The sequence below is a fragment of the Eublepharis macularius genome, chromosome 2 (assembly GCF_028583425.1).
Source record: "Eublepharis macularius isolate TG4126 chromosome 2, MPM_Emac_v1.0, whole genome shotgun sequence".
Lineage (NCBI taxonomy): Eukaryota > Metazoa > Chordata > Lepidosauria > Squamata > Eublepharidae > Eublepharis > Eublepharis macularius.
In genome coordinates this window covers 153205948-153224662 of record NC_072791.1, presented here as the reverse complement: position 1 = coordinate 153224662, position 18715 = coordinate 153205948, and the positions used below count along the sequence as shown (strand labels likewise).

Here is an 18715-nt window from a genome sequence, read left to right as displayed (position 1 = left end):
GATGGTTGTTGTGAGGACAAAATGCAGAAGGGGAGAAAGATGTTGTAAGCAAACGTTACAATGGAAGCGAGTGAGGCTGTCCGAAGGGTGGAAAGCACAATAACAGTGGATGTGGAGCAAAGCAGAGGCTACCCAGTAGCTGGAAACGAGGGAGGGAGGAAAAAGGTGGGTGGGGGAGAACCAATCGGGCGACTATAAACGCCGCGCAATTACAGCAGAGCAGCGCCAAGAGCTAACCAATGCGCTGCGCTGGAGGCAGATAGTGTAAAAAGTCAATGAAAACAATGGAAAAATCAGCCGGAGCTGGTTCAAGCAGGGCCAGCCCGCGCGTCCTCCTGCCTAGGGGCGCGGAAGGGAGCCTGTGTGGGAGGCTCACGCGTCGGCCGAGGCTGAGTGTGCACAGCAGACGCTTTCCCGGGCACATCCCCCGCCACGCGCTACAGGCCATAATTGCGCGGGGGGCGGGAAGAGTTGGGGGCGGCCAGCGACAGCAGGAGGAGGAGGAGGAGGAGGCGGCGCGAGGAGGCGAAGGCACGGGAAGCAGGCAGCTTATTTGCGGGCCGTGGCGCGCCAGCGGCTCAATCCGCTCCAGCCAACCCAGCGTCTCGCGAGTGCCAGAGCGCCGGGGGGGGGGGGGAGAAGAGGGAGAAAAGCTGCGCGGTGACGTCACGCGGAGCTGTCCCTCAGCACCGGGCCGAGCCGGTCGGGCTCTGGCGGGTCGGGTTCGAGACCGGGGCGCGCAGGTAAGGAACTGCTGCAGGAAGAAAAGGGCCGGGCGGGGGAGTTCGCTGGTTGGTTTGCTCCGAGCACTCGACGCCTTCGTTGCAGCGCCTCTTATCGGAGGGGAGGGAGTCGTCCGGCACCGGGCTGGTAGCGAACAGTCGATCATGGAGGCGACACGAAGCTACCGGGGGGGGGGGGCGCCGCCGCCGATCTGGAAGCACAAAGCGGCATTTGCTCGCTGGCCCCCTCAAGAGCACTGGATCCCTACACGAGGGGAGAGGAGGCAACGGTGGCCATGCGCCCCTCTCTTCTTTTGCCTATTGCTCCGGCAATGCGGAGAAGTTGGAGAGGAGCGGAGAGAGAACGGAGGGACGCCATCGCCTCGCCGTCGGATTCCCCCGGCACGGCTGCACCCCTAGGAGCCAGGCCTAGCCCTGGACGGGTGGCGGCGTCGAGAAGAGGAGCGGCCCAGGCTCCAGATTGCCTTGTCCTGAGGAACACCCCTCCTCACGCACACAAACAAAGGCCTCTCGAAGGAGCGCTGCGGGCCACAAAGCCCCCTTCCTCCAGTCTCAGGGGCTGCAGCAGTGCCGACCTTACGTTTCCAGTGTCGGTGGCAGGGCTGGCCCCTTCAGGGACCCGAAAATCTGCCTGCCTAAAGGCCCTCTCCCTTGGGTTTCCATTGTTTAGCGCTGACACTTTTCGAGGAGGGAAAACCCAAATCCTGCCATCGCCTCATTAATTCGCACAGATCTATGTAAACAAAAGCGGAGCCAAACAAACCCCTCCTCCGCCCCCTTGACTGGGTGGACAGTAGCAGTGCCCTCCCCCAGAAGGAAAAGCAAAAGTGCTGTTGGCCAGTGTAGCTTTGTCCCAGCATGTCGCTGGTCCACAAACCCGGAATCCTCTGGGGGCACCTCAGCCCAAACAAAGGGAGTCGGGTGGGTTCCCCGGGAAGACTTTGCAGCTCCGTTTCCTAGCAACCCCGCAGCTTCTGCCAGTCCCAAACAAGGATGCCACCTGATCTGGCTTGTAGAATGCCAGGAAGAAACTAATAAAGTGGAGGGAGAAGGATGAGGCATAACGGATGGACAGAGCCAGAGATATGGCAAGCAAAGGGAAAGAGTGCAAGCAGGGGGCTTGGCTGAGGGGAAATGGGGGATATTGGACCAGGCCAGTATGACCAGTGGATGGGGGAGAAAGCACTGCTGACAGAATGGAGATATCACAGGCTTGGTAAATCAGGCCTCTGTCTAGGTAGCCATAGTACAAAAGATAACTGGCCAAGCTAGTGGATTCCAGCCCCTGACTGTCAGCACTTCCTATGCCTCAGAGAAGTGGAACTTCCAGGAGTTTGGGGGCTCAGGGATAGCTGATGTGACACTACTATTGCATCCTCACTTGTGCTAAAACTGCCAGTCCATTTTGATTTATAGCAACCAGTTCTGAGTGTGACTTCTGGGTGTCAGGCAGACTGGTTCAGCACACCCAGCATTTTGCAAGCACTTCTTGCTAGAAGTCTCAGCAGACTGGGGATTGGGTGGTTAAGTTTTATGTTTTGGGTGGAAAGGAGTACTGTGCCTATCAGTTACCCAGATGGCAGCTGAGATTTGGTGCTACATGGGACACAACATTGTAGGGAGTAGATGTGGTGCAGCGAGTCTCAGGGAAAGGTTTTAATGGTATGGGGCAGGATCAAGTGAAGATTAAGAGACCTTTTCCCCAGTAACCCAGTCATGCCCCCAGATGTTAGAGACTTCTGAGTATTAAAATCTTGCAGGCCCAGTAAAGTGTCTTCCTCTTGTGACCCTGCCTTCATGTTTGAGATCCATTGAATACATACAAAGCCAAAATACCCCTTTCATATCAAGGCCCTGCAATCACCCCCTCACGGGAACATTGAGAGGAGGTTCCTGAATACCAGCCATTGTCCGGTCTAAAATCTCTTAAATGACAGAGATGGGGGCCGCAGGCTTAGGCGGCGGGGGTGTTTGTGAGTGTATGTATGTGCACGCGTGTGCAGGCACATGTGTATAAAACTCACAACATATGTTTTGTGCCAAGCAGAGCTGATGCAGGTACTTTTTCCATTGCAGGGGCAGGATATAAATAACTTAAAATAAATAAGTAGCTGGAATATCAATTAAAATGCTCAACCCTTCCATCTCCAGACAAACTGCATATCAATTCTTGCTGCTCCATTGGAAGCTGCACAGTGTTTCTTTCCAGTATGGTAGCAGCCCCAGGGTCTTCTCCTTGCTTGCAGAGCATCTGGCAGCCAGGGCTCCATGCTGCAGCTGCTCCTCACAGTACCACTCCCCTGGGTTGCTTCCAGATTAATAGGATTCTTTCATTAGGAGCTTTTCTGCAAGCTGTCAAGAGTAATCCCACAGGCAAGAAGAGGACAGGGCACCGAGGATTCACTTCCACATAAAGTGATCCTTTCAGCAGGTATGCCTAAGCCCAACCCTCGGGAAAAGTTTGCTGGGATGGCAGAGCACCCTGGCACTGTTCCCTTAGAAGTGCACAGGTTGGCCCCACACTTGTGCATTCTGTATTAGCACCCTTTGTCAGGAGAGGCTGACTGTACCTTATGCTCTGACAGCTTTTCTTATCTCACGCCTACCATGTGAGATTCCACAGCATGCTTGCCCTCCCTTCTTCTTTATAAAGCCTTCTGTTGGTGTAGTCCTTCCTACCTTTTTAAAAATCTCACCTTCAGCACATATATTGAACTCTGGCAATATAGTTCTCCTGTTTCCACCTTGTTGAGGAAACCTCTGACAGTGGTAGTTGGGTACAACTCTGGAGGGTGGGGTGACCTGGTTTTCAGACTGTCCTAATCATATTCTCATAGGCTATACAGCAACTGGAGTAATGAAAGCACTCCCTCCTCTCCCCTCTTTGTGGAATCATCTACTCCTTCTGTATCAAAAGGTCATTCTCACTGCTGTGTTTGAGAAACAAAGTTTTCCTGGGTGAACATAGCACATGAAGGGAGCCTGTGGGAAAGTGGAACTCTAGCCTGCAATCACCGTGGAAGGGGATTAACCAGGGCTCAGCCAATTCCTGGAATGTAGCCGAGCTGGCTGGCCTGGAACCCACTGCAGGGCTCATCAGTCACACACACACACACACCCTCCAGCTTCCTTTAGAGAAGGCTCAAATACGATTTAACACTAGCAAACATCAAAGTGCAGTATTTCCCAGGGACAGGACACGGGCATTTCTATCTGGTATTGACTAGAGCAGAGCCTCCTTTGTTTGGATGTCCACTTACAGGAGAGGTGCTCAAGAGCCCCATCCTATAAAGTAGGTACCCAGGGTTGTAGAAGAACCAATACTGGGCCCACAGCAAGCAGCTAGCTGTGAAATATATTATCCTTTTTCCTCCCTAGGCAACAGGACCACGTGCAAAACCAGAGATTATAAAGGTGGGGGAAGCTAGAAGATTTGTCACAGAGAAAATCAAATTGGAAAAGTGTCCTGTTGGAGCTAAACTTTATACATTTAGATTTGGAGAGATTTGGGCAGATAGGTTCTGACACAATGCCAAATATTGCTGTTACTGAACAAGCGCTTATCATTTTGCTTATATTATAGTATATCAATAGATTTGTGTGGTTTTTCAGAAATATAAAGTAGGCAAAGGTATTTGTTTTTATTCAGCCAGCATCTTGGTAATAGATTTTTTCCCCTTTAAGTTGCACTGAGCTCTGGTCATGTGAGGTTTCAAGTTAATGTGACGAGTTCCATGTAGCTCAATCAGACATATTTTTACACCAACAAAAGGTTGCTTTAATATGTCCTTGTATTTTAGTAGCACTTTTTATTGGAGGCCTGTTCCAGAGCAGTTATTAATTGCTTTTTAAGGTTGAAAACCTGTATTCACTTAATTGGAAGTAAATTGTTTTGAACTCAATGAGAGTTACTTCTGAATAAACATTCATAGAAGCAGACTCCAAGCTGGATTCCTGGGAGAGAGTGTTAAATAGGAGATCCTGAAATTAACTATAAATATTTATGATGTATTTATTGTTTTATTTACTTCCTTCATAGAATCATAGAGTTGGAAGGGACCTCCAGAGTCATCTAGTCCATCCTGCTCCCCCCCACACAGTGCAGGAAATTCACAACTACCTTTCCCCCCCCCACACCCAGTGACCCCTGCTCCATGCCCAGAATTGTCAAAAAACCTCCAGCCAAGTTGACTTGGGGAAAACTGCTTCCTGACCCCAAAGCAGCAATCCACATTACCCTGGGCGTGTAAGAAAGGGCCATGAGAAATAAGCACTGATGTAACCATTCATGCCCTCCATCTCATGATCTGCCTCTGTTCACAGAATCAGCAATGCTATCAGATGGCCAGCATTGCTGCCATACCTGCCTTTCTTCCCAATGAGGACTCAAAGTAGTTTACATCATTTGCTTCTCCATTTAATCTTCTCAACAACCTGTACAAGCTTCCATGCAGAGTGTGGATATGAACATGGGTCTCCCAGCGCTTAGCCTGACACTAACAACTACACCATTACCAAGCACTGCCTTCTTATGTTTGTATTCATTTGTTTATAAAATTTGTATTCCACTGCTTCAGCTCCTGCTTGAGGGGGCCCACAACTAAAACAGGTCAGTAAAAGCAGGCCAGGGCATGAAAGCAGAATAAAACAACAGAGCCGTCTAAAATGATATTGGCACATTTCACACAGCCTTTATAAACCATTTTCGCTACTGGTTGCTAGTGGATTTTTGTGCTATTTCAGACACAACTGGCTTGGCTGCTGGTTGCTAACATTTTTGGGGTTTTAAAAAATCTTTTCAGACAAAGCCAATCATATCCTCTTTGCAACATGCAGTTGAGCCATTTTTTTCAAAACTGTTTTATCCCATTCTCAACTGTTCTGTGTTCTTCTGACCCACTGCAGTTCACTGTTTGAAATGTTGTCAGCACTTTAGCCAGCACCGCCTTTTTATTTCCCTGCCCATTTCCAGTGGGTTCTGTTTTTTTAATGGATAATAATTAGTGCTATAGCAGTATAGAGTTGTAATGATAGGTGTAGCAGGTTCTCCGAATTCCCAGCTTACATTTTTTTTAAAGTAAGTCTTTAGCCCCTCCTGTTATAGAGATATGCCTTTTCCTTTATATCTCCACAAAGGAAGGGGCTAGAGATTTACTATTTTTAAAATGAAAGCTGGGAATTCAAAGAACCCGCTACATCAATCATTACAAAGCGTATCAATATTTTTGAGCTGATTTTTTAAAAAATTGCAAATGTCCTGGTGGCCTAGGGAAGGTGGGGTAGCCACTTCCAGCTCCAGAAAGTATTGTTGTTTGAAATGGCCACAATGATTCACATACAGTTCATAGATGGATATAAATTCTGTTTGAAACTGCCCCCTGCACCACATTGCTTTACAGGAAGTCAGGGTAACAACAGGTAACAACTGAATTAAAACAGAACTGTGAAAGGGACCATTGATAGAACAATCCTCAGCTCAGAGCAGATCATAAACCAGCTAAAAAGAACAGACAGGAGAATGCTGTTTTGCTTAAGCCCCATGTTTAGCTTTTCCAGAGGCATCTAGCCAGCCACCGTATGAAACAGGATGCTGGACTTTGGTCTAATCCAGGAAAGCTGTTCTCATATCTGATAGAAGGCTGTACTTTTTCACATTATATAGTATAAAGGGTTTTGTGAGAGAGACAAGTTTGTATGGTAATAGCCATGGAATCAGGGCCTAATTAGTGTGTCATTCCACCTAGGACAGGCTCAGATAGCGGGGCTGAGATCCACTGTTTATCTTGGCTCATTCCTAATTCGGTGGTAGGTAGCTATACACATGGATGCAAATTTGAACATCTCTGTCTTGTCCTCCAGGATTATCACTTCTTGGTGGCAAATCATGATTCATGGCAATCTGAAAAAAGCACCTTTCACATAATTCTCCACGTGTGGAACACTGCAGCAAAACTACATCTGTCTCCATCTATCTTCAGTCATAGTGGCTGCACAATGTTAGTGTTTGGACTCAGCTTTGTGCTCCTCAAGTTTGACCTCCAATTCATGGCCACTATTTTTGTGTTTGTTCAGAAGCTGCTGTAATTTTGCCCATTTTAATGTTGTCAGGCTGTCCTCTAATAATATGTAGGAAACAAACTTTTGGCTGTCCTTGACATCATTTTCCCCATGAATAGTATACTGCTGTTGCTGTCCACCCAACTGTATGAACCCTGTTTTGGAACAATGGTATGATTCCCTTGTTGTGAGGGCATCTAACTCAGATAGTAATGATCAGGGCTTTTTTTCTGGGAAAAGAGGTGGTGGAACTCAGTGGGTTGCCAGTACAGGGGGCAACTCTTGGTGGGAGGTAGTACCCCTGGTACCACATGCATGTGTGCAAAGTGCGCGCATGCTCCCAGGACTGCACAATGATGTCACTTTGGGTCAGCTGGAACAAGGGGGAAGTTTTTTAAAGTTTAAAGCACCCTTGGCGAAAATGGTCACATGGCTGGTGGCCCCGCCCCTGGCTCTCCAGACAGAGGGGAGTTTAGATTGCCCTCCATGCCGCTGGAGCGGAGGGCAATCTAAACTCCCCTCTGTCTGGAGAGCAGGGGGCGGGGCCACCAGCCACGTGACAATTTTCAAGAGGTGCCAGAACTCCATTCAACCGCGTTCCTTCTGAAAAAAAGCCCTGGTAATGATATAGAAAGATGACAGTATCATATTATATACTAATAGCTAAGTGGCCCTGATCTGAGGATACTTAAATCTGGAGACCGGAGCCGTGATTGGACAAGACAGATCTTCCTACACTCCTGAAAAATGCCCCAAGTTTGCAGAAAACTCTGAAATCTAAAAAAATATATAAATTTAAAAATTGGGCATTAAAAAACCCCAAAATGATAAAGGGAGTGCCTGTAGCTTTAACCAGCTGCCCTCAGTGACTGTTGCTATGCAACCATAACAGTTTAGTTGGAATTCCAGGCTTGGTTTCTGTCAGTAAAAGGTTGGAGGCAGGGCCCTTTACAGGCCTGTTTTGGCCCTTAAGGGAGGGCTCTTTGAGTCAGGCCCAGCAACAACCACTGAGTGGCTTGATATCACAAGACTTGTATGACTCACTCAGGCCTGGCTGCTTGCTACTGTTCAACATAACCCCGCTCAAGACAGTGAAGTGTAGTGGTTAGAGTTTCAGAGTAGGCTCTGGGAGACTCAGGTTCAAATCATCACTCTTCTGTGAAAACTTACCAAGTGACTTTGATCCAGTCACATAGTTTCAGCCTAACCTACTTCTAAGGGTTGTTGTGAGGCTAATATGGAGGCAAGGAAAAGCTGGTTTGGGTCTCCATTGTGAAGAAAAGCAGTATAAATGAAGTAAATTAAAAAATATATGTGAAGGTGGGGAGTAGATAAAAGATAAGTTGTTTGGTGTGTTTGAAAGAGAGAAGGACATACAGAAAAGCGAGCATATGGAGGACTGCCAGGAGGAGTGAAAGAGGAAATAGTGTGGGGAAGGGGGTGCAGGGGAAAGTGAAGAACCCCCTCAAGTCCTTGCAGGTTCCCCACCGTACAACTGGGACCAGCTCAGCTGGCACCATGTAACTGAACTATAGGAGAAAGGTGAACATGGGGCAGACAAAGGTGGGAGGGAAGGAGAGAAGGAAGTAGGTAAAGGGGGAGAGGCTATGGAGGGCAGGGAACAGTAAGAGGGCACGGTGGGGGAAGGGGAAATGAGATCTCTCATGCAAGTCCTTGCGGGTAACCACATATCATATTCTAAACCAGCTGTCTACAATATCATTCCACATTGTGAAGTTGGTTTTACTACTATATCCTCTTTCCTTGGATTTCTGAGTAGGAGGGAATACAAGACAAAATTTTCTTGACCATGTAGCGGGATGTTTTAAATGACAGTGGAAACAGAGGAGTCATGTGACACCTCAAAGACCACAGATTTATTGAATCATAAGCCTGCACACGCTGGAGCCTATGAGGAAGTAGACTGTAACCCATGGAAACCTATACGTCTATTAGTCATTTACAGTACTATATGAACTCTTTGTTTTGGAGGTAGCAGACTAACACGGCTAACCCAAGTGTTACATGCTTACCATGGGAAGTTACCATTTGGTAGATGATTGTTTGTCCAGACATTGTATTACCACATTGTATTGTGGTTAGGTTAGTACTTTCAGTAACTTTGGACATTTTGGCATTGTGCAACAGAGTGGGCTGCTTCGACTTAATGTGATATCAAAAGCTGCTTTTCTCTATGTTAAACAGCAGAGGAAAAGGGTCCAAAGTTCTTCTGCATATTTTAGTCCTTGCATACATGAAAGGTTTCATTGCAAACTTGTAAGTGGAGGAATTGTATAGCTTTTTTATCCAAAATCATTTTTAATGGACCCCTAATATATATAAAAAACCTGGGTTAGCACAATGCTGTTGTTCTCAGCGGGAGCCTATCTCCACATCAGTTGCTGCAATTTAGATTTCAGACAGGCTAACAGGCCCTTTTGAATTTGTGCCAAGGAGCCTGGCATGACATGAAGCATTAGGATGTGAGGACTGTCAACTGCAGGGTAAACTGCCCAAGATTTGTTTCTTTGATCACGATGAAAATATGTTATAGCCATTTCACCCTGATCTACAATAATAAAGAGGAAAGCTTGAGATTGAGGTGGCATGAGTTGTGGGAATCTAACTGGAGGGTGCAGCTTTGGAACAAGGGGCATTGTGAAGCTATTTAAGGAGCGTACGGGTAGGATCAAGACAGAGAGGAATCAAACCCATGTTGGGGCAGAGAAGTCATTGATGGTGGGTTTCTGTGAAGCCACATTCCAAGAAATGGCAGTGGGGGGAGAGGGGTGCATAAGGAAAAAACAGAGTTGTTGAAACAAAGCAAAAAGATACAGCTTGGGAAAAAGGCACTCATTTGGTAATTTCTCAGTAGCCAATTAGAAAATGTCATTCCTCCCTTAGCAACAGAGAGTACACCAATCAGTGGATAGCATGCTTTCAGTACTGCTGCTCATTGGAAGATGGGAGGGCAGGCGCGGGGGGGGGGGGTGAATGAGAGACACATGGAAGATATGAAAGATTTCCAGGCTGCTGGCCTGTTCCTGAGCAGCAGTGGGAGAGAGGCAGCCTTGCTTTAGCCATGCCTCGTTCAGAAGCCTTTCTAGGCGCTTTCCTTCTTCACTACCACCACCTCCCTGTATGGTAGTGAGCCTAATACTGCAAAAGGGGCTTTCTCCTTGTTAGAGGAGGCATGGACTGCAATTTGTTCATGGATGTGGGTTTCACAGATGTTCCTAAGACCACAGATGGATAGGCTTGGAGTTGTCTCCTTTGGCTGAGGAGGGGGAAGCTTTTCTGCTGCTTGGTTTTTATCTTTGCCTGCATAAGCAGGGAAGAGTTAACACAAAGGCTTTTCTGTTGAGCCTCTTTGCTGTAGTCCACCAGTGCTGAGAAAAGAGGGAGGGGAGGAGGAAAGAATGTCACATGCCCTACTCCACAGCAAAATCCAGATGCCTCCTTTTATTTTTACTGCTTTTAATAACAGCCCGTGGTAAAGAAGTCAGTGGGAGGGAGGTTGCTGTAACCAGCCAGTCCCCCTCCCCTGATGGTTGGACTTCGAGGCAGCCAGACATAGACACAGGCAGGGTTAATGAAACTGGATCTCTGGCAGATGCTTTTCCAAACTGCTACACCCCCCTTTGGTGACTCACTCCCCTACTTCACTGGCTCTTGCAGCTAGAACCTGGGGGGTGGGGGAAGAGGGTGTGTGTGCGTGCTGTTAAAAGTATCATCTGTTCTTCCCTCAGTTGCCATGGAGACCATAGGATGGTGATTCTCTTTATAGCCACTTTTTTCCATTTTGGAAAGTTGTAGTCCTATCCCTGCTCAGCACCTTTCTCTCTCAGAATTGTTCTGAGTCCCTTCCATTATGGAATAGGCTGTAAAGCTGTCTGTTAGGCTTGGCTGATATAGCAAGATTCCTCGTGAAAAGACAGAGATGGAGAAAGATCCCCAAGAATCTCCAATACCGTCCAAGAAATCTCACAGGGTGAGCCTACTAAATGCCTGGGCTCCTCTATCCATTTGATACAGCTTCAGAACTTAAAAAAAGGCTACTTCTGCCCGCAAGCAATCTCTGGTTGGACTTGGCCAAGGTCTAAGGAGTTGGTGGGTGTTCCCAGTTCTGACCTTGCCACATATTTAAATTTCCTCATTGTTTTCCTTTCATAGTTCCCCTCCAGAAAAGGGGGAGACATTTGCTGTGCTTCGGTGGAGCAGCCCTGCTGAGTAAGGAGAAGGTTCTTTCTTAAGATCCTGCTAATACATCTGCATTCTTTCCGCTAAGATTGTGTGGTTTTGACCCCAAGGGTGGCTGTGGGGGTCACATGGGTAGTTCACATGCTGGTTAGTCCCTGGCTGGTCATCCAAGAAGCCTAACCAAAGGTCTCACCTTTTTTGTCCTGTACTCTCTCAACAGGAGCAACACCATGAAGCAGCACCCCCTGCTGGTGACGGGGAGGGAATGGGGAGCCTGATGTCATCTTGAAGACCCTGCAGAGCCATGACGTCTACTGTACAGACCCTGCGTTTTTCACTGCTGCCGCACGCACCAGACCTAGACCGGACGCACAGCTGTGATGTGGAGATTGAGCGGCGCTACCAGGTGGTGCCCTCAGTAGTGTGTGCCATGTGCTGCCTCTTTGGGATCATCTATTGCTTCTTTGGTGAGAAAGGGTGAAGAATTTGGGGCCCTGCTAGGGGTATAACGGATATGTCACAAGGGATGTGGACTGGAGGTGATTAATTATCTGAATGCCATTACCAGCTCCACAGAGCCCATTCCGTGTTTTGTCAGCTATGTGTCACATTGTTTGTCACTCCAATGAAGTGGAGCTCAAGTCCACAAAATGCTCTTCAGGCTGCAACCCTAGGCATATATTTAAAAATAGGGGAGGGGGTATTTTTTAGCAAATATAAGGTTGGGCTACATAGGAGAAGGAAGCGGATGGCTACCAGCTTTTTGCAGCCTCTTGCTAGCTTGCTCCATCAGCCTTGCCCATGTTAGTCCTTACACATTTCAAGTCAGCAGTATAACAGCAGGGCATTGAAGAGCTGCATCAAAGAGCTGTTTCAGTGCTTCTGATTCTGCAGTTCCAGCCTGAAGTTCTGCAAAGGTCTCTGCAAAGGGACCAGAAAGGACTTTACAGACTATTATGGCGTGGTTCCTGGATAAACCAAGCAGTGCCTCAGTAGAAAGTTTAGCCAGCTTTCCTGAGCTTCCAGCTAGTTGTCACAGAGCTCAGACAGGAGTGCCAGAAGCTGCCCAGTTAGTGGAACATGCCTTGGATATAAGTACACCTCACCCCCCATTAGTTACCCCTTTGTGATATGAGAGCAGAACCTTTTGGGTGAGGAGGGTTATGGATCAGGTAGATCCCCTGTACATACCCAGCATTCTATAGAGTTTGTCCCAGTAGAATGGGGATGGTCCTACCCTGCTAGAATGAACAGACAGTTGGATCTGTCCTGTGACTTTCAGACTACCCTTAAGGTGTTAACGTTTGCTTCCTCTCTTCCTCAGGATACCGTTGCTTCAAGGCAGTGATGTTCCTGACAGGGCTGATGTTCGGCTCAGTTATCATCTTCATGCTGTGCTACAAAGAGCGAGTGCTGGATACACAGCTGAGCGTGGAGGCCTCCGTGGGCATCGGTCTGGGCATTGGGGTGCTCTGTGGGCTGGTCACCATGCTGGTGCGCAGTGTCGGGCTTTTCATGGTGGGGCTGCTACTGGGTTTGCTGCTGGCTGTGGCCACATTGGTGGTGATGGAGCAGTTCTACCACCCACCCACTGTCTGGATCCCTATTGGCTTGCTGCTAGGTGTGGGTATGCTGTGCGCTGTGCTTACTTTGCAGTGGCAGCGCCTCTTCACCACACTCTCCACTGCTGTTTTTGGCAGTGCTGTCATGACAGCCACTGCCGACTACTTCGTCGAGCTCTTCCTGCTGCTGCAGTATGTCTATGAACGCGTCAAGGTGGCACCTGCTCGGCCCATCTGCTGGTACAGCTGGGTCATCCTAGGTACTTGGCCTGTCTTGGCATTGTTGGGCATCCTGGTGCAGTGGAAAGTCACCGCTGAGGGATACTCGCACACAGAGGGTGAGTGGGGCACTTGCTGGATGGACGGGGAGAGGGCTGGAAGTGAACAAAAGAGCAGCCAGATTGGATCACTCCCACTTGGAGAGTTACCCTGTCATTGTATCCAGTCCAATTATCAGTCCATTATGTTAAATTCCAACTGCATGTCCTCCTCCATCTAATTAAGGAGAATTCCATCATAGATGTCAAAATCTTCAGGGCTGGAGTGCTATTTCTTTTTTTAATAGATTGTACCATTGTTTAGCTATTCGTCAGTTGTGGCAAGTGGTGCTTGGGATGTGCACCTGGACAAGCACTCCACATGGTCTTAGCACCCCAGAAAGGCAGCATGGATAGCAAGCAGGAGCTCTTTACCAACTGTGGTCAGGGCTGTGTTGGTCAACACAGGCCTGACTGTAATGGGTACCAGGTTCTACAGTGGGTTTATCTTCGCAATCTGTGGTGTAAGCAGGACTTTCCTCTGGAAGTGGCCAGCCCTTTCTTTGTTCATATTGTCATGCTTGCATTCTGGTGACTGTAGGGTTTCCATATTTTCTGTCAGCCTTTGTAGCAGCGCACATAACCACAGCTCAATATGCTGACCCTTTGCAGGTACCTAGGGGCAGTTTTTTCTCAGTCAAATTGCCTATTTTTACAAACACTGCTCTATACTGATTTTACAGATACTGCCTATAGTAAATATGATTCCAAAGTGTGTGGCTTTTGTCCAGGACAAAAAAACCATAAAGATTGGCTATGTTGGTTCATAGTAAAATATTTTAATCGGTTTCTTTCTTTGGCTGATAATTGTTTAGTTTTTTGACTTTTAATCAGTCATATTTGGATACATTTACATATTGTAGAATCCATTTGGTGGAAATGAATCTGTACAAAATGAATACTTCCTTGCAAATGTGGAAAACATAAGATTTAATAAACAGATGCTAACAGTCTTTTTAGAAGGAAGGCTCTCTTTAATATTTTAATCGGCTTTGGAAAAGTGGTATACTTTGTTATTGTTAACACATATTGTTTTCAAAATATTAAAGTCATAAACACCAATCATAAACAAGTTTAGGATTATCTCTATGGTGAAAATGGTAGGTTCAAAAGTCATACTGACACTGATCTCCACTGAACACTGTCAGTTTCAATTGCCTTTGTTCTTATCATTAAATGTAAAGCCATAGAACTTCACTCTAAAAGACAAACAATGTGCTGACTTTACTTTCAGACTGAAAGGAAAAACTGCCTTTGGCTTAGCCAGCAAATTTGGCTAATGAAAGGGAGGAAAGGCACATGATTCCCCATTGATTAATTGGGAACATATTTTAACGTGTGATAAAACTTTAATCGATAAATGCAGTGAAGAGTACAGATTTGTGCCCTAATTCAGACATAGAGTATTATGTCTCCTAAAGGTAAACTACCTGTTACAGCAGGTAAGTGGGAATAATTGTAACTCACAAGCTTTTTTAAAAAAAAACATTAAAACCCATTTCATTTTGGGAGGGCATAATTGATAGGGTGACCAGTGTGTGTTCAAGTGTGTGTATGTATGTATGTATGTAGTATGTATGTATGTGTGTACATGCACTCTTCCCTGCCTGCCATTTTCCCTTCTGTTGTTTTTCCTCCCACAGTGCTTAAAGTATGTGTTTGCAACAAATGTAGGTCTTTTTAAAAAGCAGCATAAATTTCCCCTATAACAGCAGGGGGCTGGTAAGTAGGTAGTGGAGAAAATGGAGGCTGTTTCCACTCAGCCATGTTTAGCCTCTTGCCATGGAGAGAAGAAGCTCTCTCCTCCGGCAGTGAATGCTGCGGAGTATTCATGGGCACATGAAGGAGGAGGAGATCATTGGGTCAAGGATCTAGCACCTTACCTATCTTAATGACAGCTTCTTGGGAATCCTGAAGACATAGTTCAGACTGAACTATGTTCAGGATTCCCCAACTACCTTGTTAATTCCTTGTGATAGTTCGGCCAGCTATGAATATATCTTAAGTTTTCTCAGCTGTACTTTAATCTCACAGTGAAGTATTCCGGTAGCAGTATTTGCTAGGCAGTATAGGTCATTGGTTTGTCATGCTAGGTTTCTGGTCTCATCTCTCTCTTTCTTCCCTTTGCAGTGATTATAAGCCGGCAGCAGCGCCGTGTCCAACTAATGCGTATCAAGCAACGGGAAGAGCGCAAGGAGAAGAAGAAGAAGCGACGACCACATCCTCACCCCCACCTGCAACATAAGGCCCATCCACCAGAGCCAGCCTACCGTCGAAAGCCTAACCCTGTGCGCCGTTTCGATGGAGATGTGCTCTCCCCGGTGAGTGAATGCCAGTGCCCCTCAGTGCCTGGGCAGGGTGGTGAGGATTTGGGAGACACACTACATTGTAAAAAAAACTCTTCTATCTAGTGACAGATTTATGGAGGGAGGCAGTTGTCCTCCATTTTTTTCCCACTTGGCTTTCCTGTTTATTGCTGTCATCTAATTCACTCTTTGCCTCTAGAGATAAATGGGGCATCAACTTCCTGGAAGTTATACAGCTAACATGCCAGTTTGGTGTAGTGGTTAAGAGCAGCAGGACTCTAATCTGGAGAACTGGGTTTGATTCCCCACTTCTCCACTTGAAGCCAGCTGGATGACCTTGGGTCAGTCACAGCTCTCTCAGAGTTCTCTCAGCCCCGCCTGTCTCACAGGATGATTGTCATGAGGATAATAATAACACACTTTGTAAACTGCTCTGAGTGTGTCCTGAAGGGCAGTATATGAAGGAAATTTTTGTTGTTGTAATGCTTCCCCACTTCAGAAGCTCTTCTGTCTACAGTGGAAAGGCTTCTTTACTCTGTGTCCATTGTGTGTGGACAAACTACTTGTATCAAGTTCCCATTAAGATAGCAGAATAAATCAGGGATGAGCATGACTCCAGCACTGTAGACCAAGTGAATGAATTGTGCAGGGTAACTATGTGCAGAGTAACTAGAGCTAGGCAAATATGGGAAATTACTGCAGATATGGGAGAGAAATGCATACAGTGCCTATCTCCTGTTTCCAAGTTGTGTTTCTGCCTTGTGTGGGGTGATTTCACTTGCAAGCCAGAAGTGCAAAGGAGTGTCTCCAACTTCTTTTGCAATCTGCATGAAAGTGCTCTTTGGCCAAAGAGGAATCTTTTTGTGTGACCAATAATGTTGCCTTATGGAATTGTGGGAGTTGCTGATGGGTATAGGGAAAGTAAAGCGGCCTTTTCATGGAATAACAGCAGAACTGGCATCTCTCATATGAGGTGGGGGAATATTCTTAAACATGTTAACCACTGGCCAATATACCTTTACACCTAGTAAGCCTGTGATGATTAGTTTCCTTAGAACACTCAGGAACACAGCCTAGATTAGAACATTGTGATTTAAGACACACACTTCCTGAGATGCCCAGGTGCACAGAGAAGTGTAACACTGTGGCATGGTCATAATTGCAATGACTCAGTGCTCTACCCATGCGTCTTCTTGGTAAATTTGTAAAGTGTGAACAGCAGACGTTCATTTCTAAATACTGACTGACAAGTGCTGGGGAGCGCTGATTGGTCACTGCTCCCCAGCACGTCTGCAGGTTTAATAATGTACATCTGCTGGTATGTCTCTACTGCAGCAAATCCTGGTGTAGTTGCGAAAAATGTTACTACCTCATAAAGCGTAAAGCACTTTATTTTCCTGTACTGCCAAGTTTGAGCATGAGCATGTGCCATCACCTCTCTGACAATCTTTTCTGGGATTGCTAAAAGCCTCATTAGAAAGTGCTATCAGCGTTTCTCAGTGGGTGTGCAAGCCATAGGACAAAGAAGAAGTCCCATTAACAACTCAAGATTGCATGTGGAGGAACAGCTTGATCTTGCCTTCTTACTGGGAAGGAGCAATATGGCTGAAGTATTAGGCCAGCTTGATACTTTCTTAGCAGATAGCAAAGCCACATACTTTTTGCTTGAGAGGCTTCTGCAACAAGTCAAGGGGAGCCCTTCTGTGTTGTGAAGCTACAACCAGAAATGGGAGGAGGATACGAGACAGCAGCTTCATGTTCTGTTTTTCTCCATCTTGTAGAGCTATATACAGAGCTTTCGGGAGCGGCAGACAGGCTCTTCTCTCAACAGCCTCCTCGCCAGCGCCCATGCGGCCATCGACATGGACTATGACTGTGGTTCTACTGTGCCCCTGACAACGGGATCCGGCCCTGCCATGCGGGTATAGTCCAGCATCTCCTACAAGGATGCTGTCCCCCATGGTCACACGGATCTGGCTGTGTGGATATCTCAGCACCTGTGCTGCCATCAGGACTTGCAGATATTCTCTCCCCTGGCATTCGTGGGTTTGGCCTGGACATACAGATGCAGTCCAGCATCTCTCAACCTGCAAGTATATGTGGAAATCTTCCCCATTGCTACATTGGCTCTAACCAAGCTACTGTGAAAATAGAAGCAAAGGAGGAGTTTGAGCATGTGCATGGGGTAAAGGGCTGAAGAGAGACCTGGTTGCAACCCACCCAGGCAGAGCCTGTGGAATGCAGGACTCAAGGTGGAGGGTAAATACTGCCTCAGGAGGCCAGAAAGGAAAGACTAGATCATCTGCACCCACCCTCACGAAAACGACAAGAAACTGCCAACATTCCCCACCCACGTCTACTGGATGTTCTTGTGGTGACCTGCCACACAACGGACCCAGTCCTTGTCCTGGAGCTTGTCTTTTTGTGAACTGACTTCAAGGACCATCTTAGGGGCACGAGAGCCATTATGAACTGATGGTGGCAGGATTGGATTCAGTTTACTCCAGTCTGGCTGGAGCTAGCCAGCTCAGGGAAATGGGGTCCTTTGGCCCTGGGCCCCTAGCCCGCACCAGTGCCTGGCATTCTGTTTAAATGGGCATCTTAAGGAGGGAGGGGAAGAGGGTGGGCACTGGCACCTGGGCCACCGGGGCTGGGCTGCAAAAATGTCAAAAGTGTGCAAGTGTGAGTGTGTGTGGCAGAGCTGGAGTATGTATGGACATTCTGGCTGGTATCCAGGCAGCAAGCCTTTTGATGTCCCCTTTCCCCTCCCATTACCTGCTGCCCGGCTTCTCATCCTGGAATGGGGGGGCCTGGGGGGAGAAAGGGGTGCAGGTGGGGAATACCCATGTACATATTCTTCTTGCCGTTATTTGTATTAATTTATTATTGACAAAGCTGGGCCTGAGGAGCTCTGCTGGACCCAGAGGGACCGTCAGAAGTGGGGACGCAGAGAGAGGAATAGATTTCTTCTCTCCCCGAAGGCCTATACTTGTGCTCGCCTTTTCTTCCACCTGTTCTCACAGAGCTAAAGTATGAACATGTGCAGGGAGTAAGCGGTGTTCCTCTGCACAGCCATCTATTAAAGCTTACGGTTTTGTTTACTTGTCATCCCTCTGAGGGATGTCATCTCCATCTTTAAAGGGACGGAGGGGAGAATCTAATCAACCTGTGACAGGATGGGGAGTGGGAGAGGATCCAGCACAGCTCAGCAAAGCCTTTCTTCCATGGGGAAACTGCATGTTTCTATCACCAATTGCCACTGTTGTCACCACAGAAAACCTTGCACTCTTGGGTTGTTGTTTTTTTCTTGTTTTGTCTCTTTTTTGTATATGTGCCAAATGCTGCCGGGCTGCGGCAGTGCAAGTTTAAAAAAAGCCTTTCAGAGCATTGCCTCCATGAATTAATGTACCACAAGAAATGGGTTGCGGGCGAGAACACTACTGCATGCATATGCATGTATACTGGAAGTGGGGGTGAAACATGCTTGACTAGAGAACGGGGGAGAGAAAGGGGGGCACAGTAGAGTGGCG

General features: G+C 47.2%; 1 protein-coding gene across 1 annotated transcript; it reads left to right on the top strand.

The window, feature by feature from the left end:
• Nucleotides 1-660: 660 nt before the first annotated feature.
• Nucleotides 661-18567, top strand: TMEM198 (transmembrane protein 198). The gene is made up of 5 exons (XM_054972003.1): nucleotides 661-743; nucleotides 11221-11467; nucleotides 12325-12900; nucleotides 15010-15200; nucleotides 16967-18567. Exons 2-5 carry the CDS (start codon nucleotides 11305-11307, stop codon nucleotides 17111-17113), a joined length of 1077 nt encoding a protein of 358 aa, XP_054827978.1. The 5' UTR covers nucleotides 661-743; nucleotides 11221-11304; the 3' UTR covers nucleotides 17114-18567.
• Nucleotides 18568-18715: the final 148 nt, after the last annotated feature.